We start from the raw sequence: 15350 nt of genomic DNA on the forward strand, positions 1-15350 counted from the left end.
CCACAGAGACCTAAAACTCATGGAAATTAGAATTGAAAGGTTTCTTTGAATTCTATTTCTTGTAGGCATTGCTGCACAGATGCTCTCAAATCACTCAGAAATATTTCATATGCAGTATTTTTATTTAGCAGCTCAGTCAACAACTGTCTGTATCTAACCACAAGGTCAATATTTTTTTCTCTTCTTTATTATTGCAGGTGATTATGTAGTCATGACTATATACTTCGATTTAAGTAGAAGAATGGGATATTTCACTATTCAAACATACATTCCCTGTATATTAACAGTTGTGCTTTCCTGGGTATCCTTTTGGATTAAAAAAGATGCCACACCAGCAAGAACAGCATTAGGTAAGTTGTTAGTAATTCCCTTTTCTGCTCTCTTTGCATAGTTTCTACTACATTATAATTTTAAAATGTCAACTTCCCTTCAAAGAGACCAGTACCTCCATGCTTTGGATTATTGCTACCACATCTTGCAGACCCACATCCACTTATCACTGAAGCCTCTGGCTTTCTGCCTTTAACAGGCTAATTAAAAGCAAACTACCTTGACCCTTGGGAATGACACTGCTGCCTATTTTGCATAATATTCTAGAATTAATGTCCGTTGCCTTGTTCTCAGTGTGATATTTTAGTGACATTTTTTAAGAATAAATGAATAGTATTGCTGGCTTTCTTCCCTTCTGAAACTCTCCCCCACAGGGCATGATATCTTATATATGCAGAAAATTGTGAGATACAATAATATTAACTCATGTAAAGTGTTTTAGGTTCTGTGCTTGAAGTTAATCTTCACACTAGCTGTATAGATGTTTCTCATAGGTGATGGAGATTTATGCTGGTATGGGTTTTCCAGCAGCTCACTTGTGTCAGGACCAGCGTGTGCATTTTGGCATTCTGCTTTATGATACACTTAGAAATGCTAACTGTTTATTTTTAGGTCTATAGGAAAATCTGCAGGTTTTGCCAGCATCAAGGGCATAGGGCTGTATAATAGCCAATTATAGATATGCCTCAGAACTGCAAGAAACCAAACATTTTACTCCATGCTGTGGTCGCTGGGACTGCCAATGTTAACTGATTCAGAAACCTACCGGTCTAAGAAAAAAGGGGAGGCTTTGTCAATGTTTACATCTCTGTTTTCAAGCTTGGAGGTTATCATAACCAGTTATTCTTTGATTGCTTCTGCTGGAGTTTGTTACCATCTCCAGTTAACCAGCCCAAGTCTCTAGACCATTTCAATTTGAAAGAAGAAATCGTAAAAACCCAACCTGCTTAATTTTTTAGACTGATGTCAGACAGAAAGCAACTGAGTCCCCAGGATTAAAAGGGTGATACCACTGCAAGAAAAGAGGGGAGGACAAGGGCTGTGAACAGGCTGCACCTTCTTGGAGGACACACGAATGCAGCCTGCAGCAGGCATGGTTTTCTCAAGAGCTGCTGAGTGCTGCCAAGTCCTTGTTCAACCCCAGTATATAAGAGGCCATCCGTACAAACCACCTCTGCCTCCTCCTCCCCTAAACAGCTGTGCAAGGGTTGCCAGTTCTCCTCATCCATTTTCTTTCCAGTAACTAAGCATTTACTAGCAATAGTGGTTACTTACACATGAAACCATTTCTGCCTGGTCTTTCAAACACCATGGAGAAGTGCTCTACTCCATCTAGGCAAGAAGACACCTTGTTTGACAACACAGCCTTTATGCAGTTCTTAAAAATGACTTGTTCTGTTTCAGTGTGTCTCTCTCCTGCACTAATAAATCTGAACAACCACCAATTTTGAGGGTGGTGTGGTTTCTAGCATAAAAGCCCTGAAGCGGAAAGTAAAAATTTAAGTGCTAAGGAGACTTTGAAGCCCATTCAGCCTAAATGAGATTTTAGCTGATAAGTCTCTTGAACTTGTCCCTAAGTCTGATCCTGCTTATTAAATCCTTCACTCATACAAAAAACTTACAAAAATTTTCCTCCCAAAACTTCTAATGCTTCAGTAGCTTAATAACTTTCAGCTGAATGATAGAAGGAATACATTACCAAAAATATCCTCCAAGTGTAACTCCCTCACTAGTCACAGCTTTATTTAAGGAATTAAGCTATATGCCAGCCAGTGCCACTATCAATCCTCAGACATCTTCTTAAGTGAGGTTGTATCAGCTTTAATTCTTGTGAGGGCCATCCTTTCAAACCAAGAGCAGCTCAGTGACATCAATCTATGCCATGGGACCAGTAGGAAGAAAAGTCCCAGAAAACTTGCAGTAAGACAACTGCAAGCTGCCACCACTGCTTCATGCTTTACAGACAATTCTGTATTAAAACCCATTTTGCATGAGGTCAGCACAAGATCATAACCTGCTGGATTTGTCCCAGGAGTTTGTAAAAGGAACAGATGTAGCACTTCTGACTGATGCAAGTCATGTGGCGTCATGCGGGTCCAGTTTTCTGAGGTTGTTTTCCAAGCAAGGAATATTCAGTCCTTGCTCCCCTCATGTGAGAGCCAAAGTGCCTTTACACTGGAGTTTCAGAAACCTGACAGATCGTAAGACTTTCAGTACTTCTGTGACCCCCTCCAACTCCAGAGTAGTTGAAGACAATGCATACATAGGTGAAGACAGAACAGCTGTGTGACTGCCTGGTCCTGCCTGTGCAGACTTGCCTCTGATGGCCAGAAAATTGACCAGTTGACTTTTAACATATTTTTCAGTTGAACTCCTTTCTTCTTGAATTAGGTGACTCAGTGGAGATAAGAGATTTACCATGCTCCATCTTTTTTAACTAGGAGTCTGAAGCACCGTGTGTGTGCAGAGCCACACAGTATTCCTTTGGGTTATCCTTCATCATGCTTAAGAGAAAAGGGTGGAAAAGTGTCTTAACAGTTTGAATTGCTAGGTTCTGGAAACAGTGCTTATGAAACAAAGTTTACCCAACAGCCTAAGTACTGTTAAGTCTTTATTCACGGTGCCCAGACACAGGGGATAGCTCCTCCAAAATGTACCTGCCTTACAGGGTGAGGTGAGAGATACATATACATATATACAGCTGATCCTTAATTATGTGTAATATTTCTAAGAAATAGTTTACATATTCATTAGTTTCCCAAGAAATCATTTACATAAGTGTCCGGCCATTATCACATGCTTGTTAAGTCCATGAGGGTCCTTTACTTCATCCTTGAGTCTTCTTCATAGGAACCTTTTTTGGCCAAGTTCAGTCTCTTCTCCTGTTTATCTCTGCTGACCAGTAGAACTGGTTACAGCAGGTATCCCTAGTCTCAGTTGAATGGCTTCTTTCTTCTTCAAGGACCCTTGTATTTCTTCCCTAAAACTACTGACAAGCTCACACAAAAGGCTTTTACAACTCACTAGCAGTAGGCCCAGATGAGAGATTTACACCCAACAAGCAGTTAACTATTTGAAGTCAGAGTTTGGTTAGTGCTCTGTTCCACTTATACCCTGTTCCTGAGGAGTGTTTCTCACACCACACAGCTCTTTTCCAAGTAATTAGAAACATAAGTAGGTTGCATCAGTAGTCACAACAGTGTGACTTTCCTTGCCTCATCCCCTCAGCTAACAGGAACTTCAGACAAAAATTGTATTCATATATTGAGGTCATGAATTTGAAGTAAAAACATAAAAAAGGAGATGTTCCAAGGCTATATTCAATGGCTGTTGTGACTAACTCCTAAAACTCTGATGAAGTTTAAATTAAATTACTAGGCTAAAACACAGCTCTTTTTTTTTTTAATAAATAAAGTCAAATGCCAAGAAGATAATATATACGAGTCACCTCTTTTTGTGTGGAGTCCTGTTGGTCCCAAATTGGAAATGGCCTGTTGGCTCTTAGGATAGTGTAAGCAGATGTTTCCAGTTCACTGTAGGTCTGCTAGAATAATGCAACTTATAAATTTGTCAGAGCAACAACACACATTCACATTTGAATAGTGACATGTGGCTAAGTTGAGAATAATACAGCCAAAGACAAACCACTGAAGTTGTCCTGCTAATTAGTTGAAATGGATTGTAGACTCAGTGTACCAAACCTTTCCCAAGTATAGGTTCCTGCAAAGGACTAGCATCAGGGAAGTATTTCAATCTCTGGAATCAGTGAATAATATCCTAAACTATTGTCAACCACCCAGTTACATGAGGGAGAGATTTTACCTCTTTCTGAATGACACTAATAATAAGCTATTTCTGTGCTGGAAAAAAAAAAAAATGCAATGTGGGGATTTGCTTGTGAGGGAAAAAAAAAGAGACCAGAAGTATACTTTCAGGAGAACTGTCCTGAGATATCAAAGTGCTAATAAAAACCTTGATATCATAGCCCCTTTTTAACATCCACTATGAGGGGCTGAGGCCCATCGTGGCAGTGTGACTCACTCTAGGCCTCTTGAAGAGTCAATGGGAAACTGGAAATAGAATTTGAGTGTTGGATGAGAACTGTGTTTTGTGATCCCAGGTTATTCTGCCCTCCATTCCAAGAGAAAATAACTCCCTTTGTTGGCTTTGCTTGTCTGTAGTAATCAAAATTATCTTCTCCCAATGCTCACAGTCAAGAGCAGCCAGCAAAGGTCTGAAAAAGTTATGATCCAGAAAAGAATAGGTTGTTTTTCTTGAAGGTGAAGGGAATTAAGTTAAACTGAAGCTTTCAACCCAGTTTCCCCCTGCTTTATCAAAATGGGTGTAATATGCAATAGGACAAGGCAGTTACTACAGAGCAACTTCAAAGTGCATTTTAAAAAAATTCAGTGGGTATCAAGACCAGCAATGTGTTGGTGTAAAAGAAGATACTGTTTGTGTTGAATAAAAAATGAACATTGCTCTCTTTGTCATTCCTTTTTAAACTCACTCAACATACAAGCAAGTGATCATAACAGGTGCCAGACCACAAGGTGGAAAAATTAAATTTCTAACCAACTGCTAGCATAAGTAAAAGCAGCTCCCCCTTCCTCCAGTGCCCCACACCCTCAGGAAAATAAGAAAAAATGAGCCTCACTGACCAAACTGTTCCTAACACTGAAGCTCCTGCTACCTCACTTTGCATACTGTTTTTCAGTAAGGAGCTTTTAAACAGTAATAGTTTTAAATAACTGCTTAGGCCAATGGTCTAAAGGTTAAAGTGTTCTCATGCAATATGTATCACTGCATCATTTGATCTGTTAGACAACCCTTTTTCATTTATCAAAGAGCATCTTTGGTATAGAATTTGCTCAGAGAATATAAATGCCACAAAGCAGAATGTATACACAAACTTGTAAGCTCCCACTTACACCTGCCTACCTGAGAAATTTGAAGCTATGTTACTTCAGAGCTGTCCTTGGCTATTAAAATTCTGTTGAAAAAGACAGTTCAAGAGCACTGTGAATTTTGGTAACAAATGCAAAATTTACTTTACAAGATGGGCTTTCCAAAGTGAGAGACTTAACAGTTTCATCTGGTAAGGTACATTGCATTTGAAACCACTCAACAATGTGGATTTGCTTAGCATGAGAGATAAAATGAGCTAAGTATGGAATCTTATTCTCTTTGGAAATAATGTGTGCTGCATTTTATTCATATAAGCATATCTCCATATTCTGACTTGTAAATGTATAGGAATAGAAAACAGTACCATGTGGCACACATCCTTTCTCTTTGCTCTCTGTATGTATTCCCATAAGACTCATTTTAATGCTTCAAAACTTGTGCCTATGTGTCACATGTAACATTGATACACATTTATTCTTTCAAAAGCTCCTTGCTTGCTTACAGTGTGAGGTGGGATCCAAGTTCAAGCCTCAGCTCAAATTAAGAATAATGCTTTCCTATTGGATTTCATATAATATAAAATATTTTGCATAAATGATAGTAGCAAAAATGTGTTTGTTTTACCTTTGGATGTTTCTGTCTATGTGTTCAGCAATCTTGTCATGCCCTTGCCACCATTTGAAGTGTGATATATAATCCAGAACTATGATGGCTTGTGATAATGCTAAACTTCCTGTAAGGTTTTCTATTCCACTGGCAAAATATGATTAGTTGTCAAAGAGACTGAGGATAGACTGTTTAATACCTTAAAACCACAATAAATCTCAAACCATTGCTGTGTCTATATATTGAGCGGAACCTACTTTGTTTCAATCAGCTAAAATTATTCCACAGCCACCCAAACCTCACAGATTCTGTCTCAGTGGGGCATTTACAACATGATTTACTGGGCTGCTCTTGCTTAATTCTCATCTAGAGCTTCTGGGTCTTCACAGTCTCAAGTATGATTCAGGTAGGCATTTCACATTCAGGCTTAAGGCACTGATATGGGGCTGAGTTGAGGATTTCCATCCTTAAGTACAGGGGCTAATGGTAATTTTTTGTTTTAGTTCTCTGCCTTCCTATCCATAATCCCTCTGGCAACTGATGATCATTACAGATACCTACACAATGCTTCTTGTCACAAATAATACAAAATGATGCATCCACTTCAGCAAAAAATAGAAGAAAAATAGTGTATTGCCAATACAGCATTCAGTAGAAGCATCACAGACCTTTGTAAAAAATGGTTTGGAGCACTGAGAGCTTTTTTTTCTTCTTTAATTCCTCTTTTTTTTTTTGCCTTGTAATTAAAAAAGTGTCGTAAAGTAATCTGAGTTCTTATCACAGGATAAGTGGGAAACAAAAACTCACCTTTGAGTCCAGGTAAAAAGGACACTGAATATTGCACTTGAAGAAGACTACTGGTTTTAAGAAGTTTTTTAGAGGTAGCAAGGTACCTGCAGATGTGGCTTTGAAAAGGACACATTTGTGTTTGAAACCTAAATGTAGGTTAGCAAGTGTTAAAGGACTTTATTTCATATAGTAGAGTATTTCATAGTCTGAATGCAATTCTTCTGAAGTCAGTGACTCCCAAGGTCTGAGTCATGGTCACACAGGAAGTTGAATTAACAGACAGAAAGTAAGGGCCAGATCATGGCTAGTGAGTCAATAGCTTCTGCAGCTGGACATCTTTGCTGTTGACTACTGTGATGAATGGCTGAGGATGGGTTTGTTTCTGGAGCTTTTTCAATGCATCAGCTATTTACAGTACTGCTTCTGACAGGTCCACAGAGTTTATTGGATCATGTCAGCCACCTCTGCTTATAGTGGGATGTGGCACAGTTGACAGTAAATAGAAATATTTTCCTGGTAGCCCTCCTCCAATCCTCAGGCACCTCTCGTGTTCTCCATGACCTCTCAAAGATGATGTGGAGTGGCCTAGCAATAACATCTGCCAGCTTTCTCAGAACTTGTGGACGCATCCCATCAGTCCCCATGGGTTTCTGGATGTCCAGTTTGGCTAACTGGCCTCTAAACTGGTCCTCCTCTACCGAGGGAGAGTCTTCCTCTCTCCAGACCTTTTATCTTACCTCCAGGGTCCAGGATTCAGGAGGGTCAGCTTTAGCAGTGAAGACTGAAGCAAAGAAAATGTTCGGATAAGGCCTCCTCTGTGTCTTCAGCCACAGGGGCACCCATCTCATTCATCAGCAGGCCTACATTTCCCCTAATCTTCCTTTCTTTGTTGATGTACTGAAATAAACCCTTCCTGTTGTCCTTGATAGCCCTCACCAGGTTTAATTCCAAATGGGCCTTAGCTTTCCTCATTGCATCCCTGCATTTTCTGACTGCATTCCTGTATTCTTCCCAAGTAGCCAGTCCTGTTTTCTATACATTTCCTTCTTCCATTTAAATCTTCTTTTCAGAAGATGGTTATTCATCTCTGCAGGTCTCCTACCACCTCTGTTTGATTTCATCCTCACAGGGATGTGGTTGCATTTAGTTATTGTTCCTTGTACAAGAAGGTTGAAGCCCAAGCAATAATCTGCCTTCTGGCTGTTCCAGGAGCTTTCTGACAGTTTCAACCAGGAGGGTCATTCTTGTGAATTTCTATGGTTTCTATCAAATGCTACAAATCAAAGGTGGCCATTCCTTCCTAACCAGGAAGTATTCAAAAGTAATCCCCAGATACTTCTTTCTCTCCAGAGTGCCATTTTTGGGAAGAAATTTTACTATAAGGCGGAATTTCAGTCATCCCCTGCCATTTCAAACACTGTGTACTATTGCAGAATATCACTTTAACTATAAAAAGAAATTTTACCTTATGGTTATGGGGTTTTTTAGAGCATATTCTCTCTTGAGGCTTATTTGAGAGAGAGAGCTCTATTTTTCTCTCTATTTTTTCTTTCAGAAGGCTTGAGGTTCATAACAAATGATTGAAAGCATCAGTCCAAAGTGGGAATGAAAGAATTCACTCTCAGAAATGAAGAGAAATTCTGTGAATTACCAGAAGCCAAATAACTGACACTCCATAAAATTCTTTCTAGGATTGGTTTTATTGTTTCAAGATGTTTTCCATTAACTGATTCTCATTATATTCATGATTACTAAATCAAATTTAAGATGTAATGCTTTGTATAAATTAAAAAGCCTGTTTCCATTAAGGTTACATCTGAAGTTTGTATGAGAGTCTATTTTCCCTTAGTCAGAAAGAAAACAGTGGTGGAAGACTTCCAAAGAAGCAGCAGTGTGAAAACATCTTTTCAAAATTCATGGCCAGGACTTTGTTGCAAAATTTCTTCTCTTTTCTCTTCCCCTAATCCCCACCCCATTTTTTTTTTCTTTTTTGAGCACAAGTTTTTTTCATCAGAGCAGTACCACTGTGAAAAAGACCTTCATCATTCTCTAGGTTTCTTATTTTTTATTTTTCTGGATTTAGTACCTTTTCTGCTTTATAGTTTCCTACAAAAATGAATTCATTTCCTCCTTGACACTCACGCCCATCTCCAACATGACTGGGACCAAAAAAAAAAAAGGAAGAAATTAAGAAAAGCATATTGAGAGGCATGCAAATATCACCTTTGCAAGGATTAATAGATACAGATATAGATGATGTAGATATAGATATAGATATAGATATAGATATAGATATAGATATAGATATAGATATAGATATAGATATAGATATAGATATAGATATAGATATAGATATAGATATAGATATAGATATAGATATAGATATAGCTGAGGAAATCTTTGGTTAGGTAATACCACTGGCTCTACTGATACAATCTTCCATGATTTTTTAAACTACAAAATGAAATTAATCAATGATTTGGGTACACTTTGGATTTCTGTTTTGTGCTTCTTTTTTTCTCCCAAGGTTCTTCTGCAACACGGAGAAATCACATTGCATGCAATTAAATCAAGTCTCTCTCTGCAGGCATCACTACAGTGTTGACCATGACAACCCTGAGTACCATTGCAAGGAAGTCATTACCCCGTGTCTCCTACATCACTGCTATGGATTTGTTTGTGACTGTCTGTTTCCTGTTTGTCTTTGCTGCTCTGATGGAGTATGCAACCCTCAACTACTACTCCAGTTGCAGGAAACCAAACTGTACTAAGAAGAAAAAGTCGGTAAGATGGGAGAATTTAATTTCTTTCCCAGCATGTGTTTGGCTCAGAGAGCAGAGGATCATTCGGTGACAGTCTGTCATCCCAGGATACACCACTCCTCCAAGCTCTTCCCAGCTTGTGGGGTGATCTGCCCTGAAAGCTGATGGGAAAAATGACCCACAGTAACAGCAGAAGCAGTTACGTACTTGTTGAGTGAGATATGTTCCTAACGTGGTCAGCCTGCTGACCATGAAGCAGCAACCCTGCCTATGTGACTTAATAACCCTGCCTATGTGACTTTTGTTCTCCAGCTGCTGTGCTGGTAGTCGTAAGGGACTCCCAGTGAAACAGGTTGCATAGCTGGTTATACAAATATATGCACTTTAATGTGTATTCAGATGCATCTGCTATTTCATGGCTTAGCAGGTCTAGAAATATTGATGAATTTTACCAAAGGCATTTCAATGTCTCCACTGGGAATATCACTTGGTTTCAGCACTATTCCCAAGGGAGCTCTTTCCTGAGTACAAAAGGTTTTTCTATATGGCTGCATTTTTGGCCAAAAAGGCACTTCCAGAAGTAATACCCAGACATACACAAAAGCTGTTTATTTAGAATCAATGAAAACAGTCATTCAGGAAGCATTGCCTGGCCTATTTCCTAACTGACTACAGGAACAACAAGGGGCCATGTAACAGAGAAAAAAATCTCAGTGTAAATACAGGGAAGTGCAAGTGGGTTGTTCACTTTGGATCAGTGGAAAAGCTGGTGAATTTGAGATCAGTAGCTGGAGATGTTGGATGCCATTTTATGTCATTGAGGGAATATGGCCATTTGAAGACAGAAATACAAAGCCAACTAGTAAAAATGTGAAGGAGGAAACCAAAGAGAGGGAAGGCTAAATTCAAGGAATAATAGGTCACAACTGAATGGAGAGCTATAACAAATGATTGAATGAAGAAATAATGAAGGAGAAGCTGGAAAGAGTATGGAATTAGAGAGAGAGCCTAGAAAGCCATAGACTTGGTCAATGAAAACTCCATTAAACCTCTAATAGCTTCTTGTAAAAATGCATTACACTCAAAAAGCAAGAGTGTTAAACAAAATAAATGCACAAGACAATAAAACTGAGCTTGCTACTGATCAGACAAAAATTGTCATCCTGCAGAAAGGCAGAATGGAAAAGTAATGAGTATCTTGGTGAGTAGGATGCATTTCCAGACAGGTGAATGTAGATTATGGAAAGCATGCAACCTTGATGAGATTCAATTGTGGCAAGAATAAATGCTCACTTATCTACTGTGTGCTAAATAAATAAATGTAACGGGTTGAATGAAGGCTTAAAGTGGATGGAAACTAGGTGTGCTTTCTGCTGAGGTTTCATGCAGTTTTAAAGTGTACAGAATGTTATGCTGAACATATAGAACACTCAGGAGGAAGTGTTTTATGGACAAATGCATTCAAATGTTTAGTTTACGAAATTATATTGAAAAGTAGATGCCTATAAAGCAATAAGTATGTTTTCTTCTGAATATTCTTTTGTTATCTTTATTTAAGCTACCTGATGTCAGTTTTGGTCATGTGATGGTAAGTAGACAATTTTATTCAGTGAGAACAAAAGAGGTATGAATATGTGGTTGACATTTACTTGGAATAATTCCTGACAAAGCTGTCATGTGATGTTCTGCTTTACCCTGAGTTCACTATAAAAATTGTTCTGCTTTTTTGTTGAAAGGTCATTTTGTCCTTAGCTGTGGCCAAGAAACATAGCTGCCTCTTTCTATAGGGACCTTTCAAATTATTTTGGAGAGGGAGGAGGGTCAGGTGCAGAATATTGTTTGTTATTTTTACCTCAGAAATGTTGTGTGTCTGCTTCACATAATACTGCAATTTCTCAATACATTTTTTTAAAAGTTAACAAACACAAGTTATATCATAAACTTCTATGGAGTTTTAACTGAGTTTCATAGAAAATAATTCACTTATGCATATCTGTAAAATCTTTAGCAAGCTTTAGGGTGGGTTTTCAAATAAGTTAGGCACAGAAGTCTCACATAGTTAGGTGTACTGTATCTATAAATTCTATTCCCCATACAACTATTTTTATACATACAGCTGTAATATAGTCAAAACAGCACAAAATTGTGTCTCTACATTGCATTAAATCTGAAACTGAAATACATACTATCATATGTATAGATATAAAACATTCAGAGTGCCGGTTAATCAGCAGGTTGGCTGGCCTGCTTCCCAGCTATCAGATGCAAGTAAGAAAAAGTGACAGAACTGAACCATTGCTATTACTGTTCTTGGTTTGGATATGCTAAAGTTTATAATTGACAGGATTTATTATTTATTCATCATTAATAAGTTTATGCTGAAGTTTATAATTTACAACCGGTAGCTCCCTGCCAGGCTTGAGAGGTGGGCCCATGCCAACCTCATGAAGTTCAAAAAGGCCAAGTGCAAGGTCCAGCACCCACGTTGGGGCAATCCCAAGCACAAATACAGGTTGGGCAGGCAATGGATTGAGAACAGCCTGAGGAGAAGGACATCAGTGTTGGCTGATGTGAGGCTGAGTATGAGCCAGCAATGTGCACTTGCAGCCCAGAAAGCCAAACATGCCCTGGGCTACATCACAAGAAGTGTGGCCAGCAGGGCCAGGGAGGTGATTCTCCCCCTCTGCTCCACTCTTGTGAGACCCCACCTAGAGTGCTGTGTCCAGTTCTGGAGCCCCCAACACAGGAAGGACATGGAGCTGTTGGAGCAAGTCCAGAGGAGGGCCACAAAGACAATCAGAGGGCTGGAGCACCTCTGCTATGAAGGCGGGCTGAGGGAGTTGGGGCTGTTCAGCCTGGAGAAGAGAAGGCTCTTCCAGAATCTGAAGGGGGCATGCAAAAAAGCTGGAGAGGGACTTTTTACAAGGGCACACAGCAATAGGACGAGGGGGAATGGTTTCAAGCTGAAACAGATTTAGATTAGATATTAGGAAGAAATTCTTTACTGTGAGGGTGGTGAAATGCTGGAAGAGGTTGCCCAAGGAAGTTATGAGTAACCCATCCCTGTAAGTGTTGAATGCCTTTCTTCTTTTTAACATCAATTTTGTAGCCAGGCATAGAAATTTCAGTCCCTGAGTAGGAAGTTTTAATAAAGGCCTGCAATGAATGAATAATAAGTGACACAGCAGAATTCCAGGTGTACTTTAGTCATAGCTTTTTTCTTTTTTTTTGCCTTTTATCTTTAAACAAGAAGATAACTTGCACAATAATCTTAGACCTTCTCTGTGTGGCAACACATTGTAAAAGGTGAAAGTCACCGGGACTGGTCACCTGGAACTGTATAAATGACAGAGAAGACCATGTAGGCACAATTTGTGTCATCTAACCTCAGAGTTAGTGTCTTTTCAAAACAAACAGATTTGCAAGAGTCTGCTTCTAAACCACAGCCTGTTCCCAGCCCACAGCACAAGCACCTGATTTTAACCATCTACTTAGAATGAGATGAATTATGTCCTAGAGGTGATTTGCTGGGTGCCACTGGGCAGCTGCTCAGGTGTAGTTACCTATGCTGAGGATGCCAATATCCACACAGAGGGATGCCACATCAAGTTCTTAGCTCAGGAACTAGCATTTTTAATGAGATGGGCAATATTATCATTACAAAGCCAGCAGAAAAAGGAAATTTTCCTCTGAGGCACATCAGTCATATCACTGATGTGTTTCACCTCCAGAGTGAATGTTTCCAGGTGAGCCCCAACACCTCCCACCGGAAACGTTGTGCATTTTGCACAGGGAGTGTGGAAGCAGGGGGCCCAGAGCACACTCCAGAATGCAAGCAGGTACCATGCCTAGCTTGTTAGCACACCCCCAGCACCATCCTGCAGGCAAAGGCAATGCTCAGCACAACCACGGGGAGAAGAAGTTCCCCCGAGGTGGAAACAACAGTCCTGACAGGGCTGGAGCGTCGCCGCTTTGCAAGGGTGGTGCAGACACGGGCAGTGCAGCTGATGGGACTTTTCCAGTGATACTAACAGAGGAGGTGACATTTGTGAGGACAGAATGGGTGGCTTGGTGGTAGAGGAGACTCTTGTGAGAAAAGCACGTTTCATGAAAAGGAAAAGTCATGACAGAAAAGCTGACAAAGTGTAAACAGGGAGTGCACTGAGGAAGGAGACGTTTGTAGGCATGAGTGGAATTGTGGGGATACATGTTATCCAGGGGGTCTGTTTCTGAGAACAGTTAGTGTGAGGAGTATCAAGAGGACTTGTCTAGGGATGGCATTTTGAAATCCTCAATATCTGTTGCTGACCGTATCTGTTTTTAGAGGTAAAGAGGCAGTGAATGCCACTACACTAGATGGAAAAGGTTCCATAGTGACGTGGGGAAGAGGGATGTCTCCCCTATTTTTCATAATCTATTCTGAAAACTGCAAGTATTTAAAGCAACTTGCAAATAATATTCTGGAGGCAAGTGAACTCCTAAGTGTGAAAAAAAGTATTAGTGGGAAATCCATGCCTGAGTTACCCAAGTAGAATGTACCTGGAATTATTTACCTTTACACTCCACAATCACACTATGGAAATTCATCTTTTGAGGAGCAGAGAGATAATCTCTCAATCTAGACTTGCTCTAGTATGAACTGCTTAGTCCCAGCTCCTGTGATTTTTCCTCATGATTAGTAATTCCGGTCGGCACCATCCACGGAATCTCATCAAAGTGTTGGTTTCTTTTTCTCTCCTCAGAATTATTCTGTACTTGATATGAGGCCACCAACGACAGTCATCACATTGAACAATGCCATGTATTGGCAAGAATTTGAAGATGCATGTGTCTATGAATGTCTGGATGGGAAAGACTGCCAGAGCTTTTTCTGTTGTTATGAAGAGTGTAAATCAGGCTCATGGAGGAGAGGACGGATTCACATAGACATCTTAGAACTGGACTCTTACTCTAGGGTCTTTTTTCCTACATCCTTCCTGCTGTTTAACCTGGTCTACTGGGTTGGATACCTCTATCTTTAAATGTTGCCTGTGGTGGTGAAGACTGCTTCACACTGTGGAGGGATGGATGGTGAAAGTGCAGAAGAAGTGAAGGACGTGGTCAGTGTCACCTCAAATCACAAAGTTCCCCTGAACCCTCACCATCACACAGCCTGAGGAAGAATTTTCAAATGTAATTGCCTGAAAAAGACAAAACGGGGAAGAATTCTCTCCTTGCTGCTGTTCATTTTAAGGAAAAGATTCCTACTGAATTCAGCTGAATTTGTAGTGTAAGCAATGTTTATGAATAACTATTGTATATTAGAATCTTTACTATTCTCTCTTGGCATAGAAGCTGTACACAATTCAGGCAAAGGTTAAATATGTCATTTTTATTCTTCATTCCCATACTTCCTTCAAAATGCTGCCATATCCCTGAGGCTCAGAACAACATACACTGGCAAATAAGCCAAAGCTGAAAAAACCCACTCCTTTGTATTTAAACTTCCTTGAACTATGTCCCATAGGTTTGGGGAAATATTTCATTGCAGTCTATTTTAGTTAGAGAAACCACCCAAAGACAGAAAGGAATGTCTTTGGTGGGATCAAAACATGAAGTTACTCTCTAAGTTCCTTTCTGTAAAAGTCTGGGATTCATGGAATTAGTCACATATACACATATTGGTTTTAACTTTAGGTGAAAAGGCAGAGTTACAAGAAAGCTAATGTTTTGATATGAATAAAATACTTGCCTATCTCTGAGGGACCTGTAGGTGGAACTTTGCAGTTTTTCAAGCTTTTAACTGTCTCTTTTTTATGACTGGTTAAACACAGGATTATCCTTGATTTCTAAAGTACTCTAAGCAGGACAAGACTCCTGCTTGTTTGTGGCATTGTAGCAGATCATAGTTGATAGGCCATGAATAAAAATGATTCCACAACAGTACTAGGAATATGTGACTTGGGATTGCAGTTT

The 15350-nt window shown here is 39.6% G+C and overlaps 1 protein-coding gene across 1 annotated transcript in view; it reads left to right on the top strand.

Annotated features, from left to right (window-relative positions):
- LOC104386257 (gamma-aminobutyric acid receptor subunit gamma-3) overlaps positions 1-14416 on the top strand; it is a gene marked incomplete at its 5' end in the record, with an annotated part of 159323 nt that extends 144907 nt beyond the window's left edge. The window contains 4 exons of the mRNA XM_009994830.1: positions 198-350; positions 9221-9417; positions 10954-10983; positions 14138-14416. Of these exons, the coding sequence (XP_009993132.1) occupies positions 198-350; positions 9221-9417; positions 10954-10983; positions 14138-14416 (659 nt within the window). The remainder of the gene's footprint in view (positions 1-197; positions 351-9220; positions 9418-10953; positions 10984-14137) is intronic.
- Between the last annotated feature and the right edge of the window lie 934 nt (positions 14417-15350).

Source organism: Chaetura pelagica, unplaced genomic scaffold (assembly GCF_000747805.2).
Source record: "Chaetura pelagica isolate M959 unplaced genomic scaffold, ChaPel_1.0 scaffold263, whole genome shotgun sequence".
NCBI classification, from domain to species: Eukaryota; Metazoa; Chordata; class Aves; order Apodiformes; family Apodidae; genus Chaetura; species Chaetura pelagica.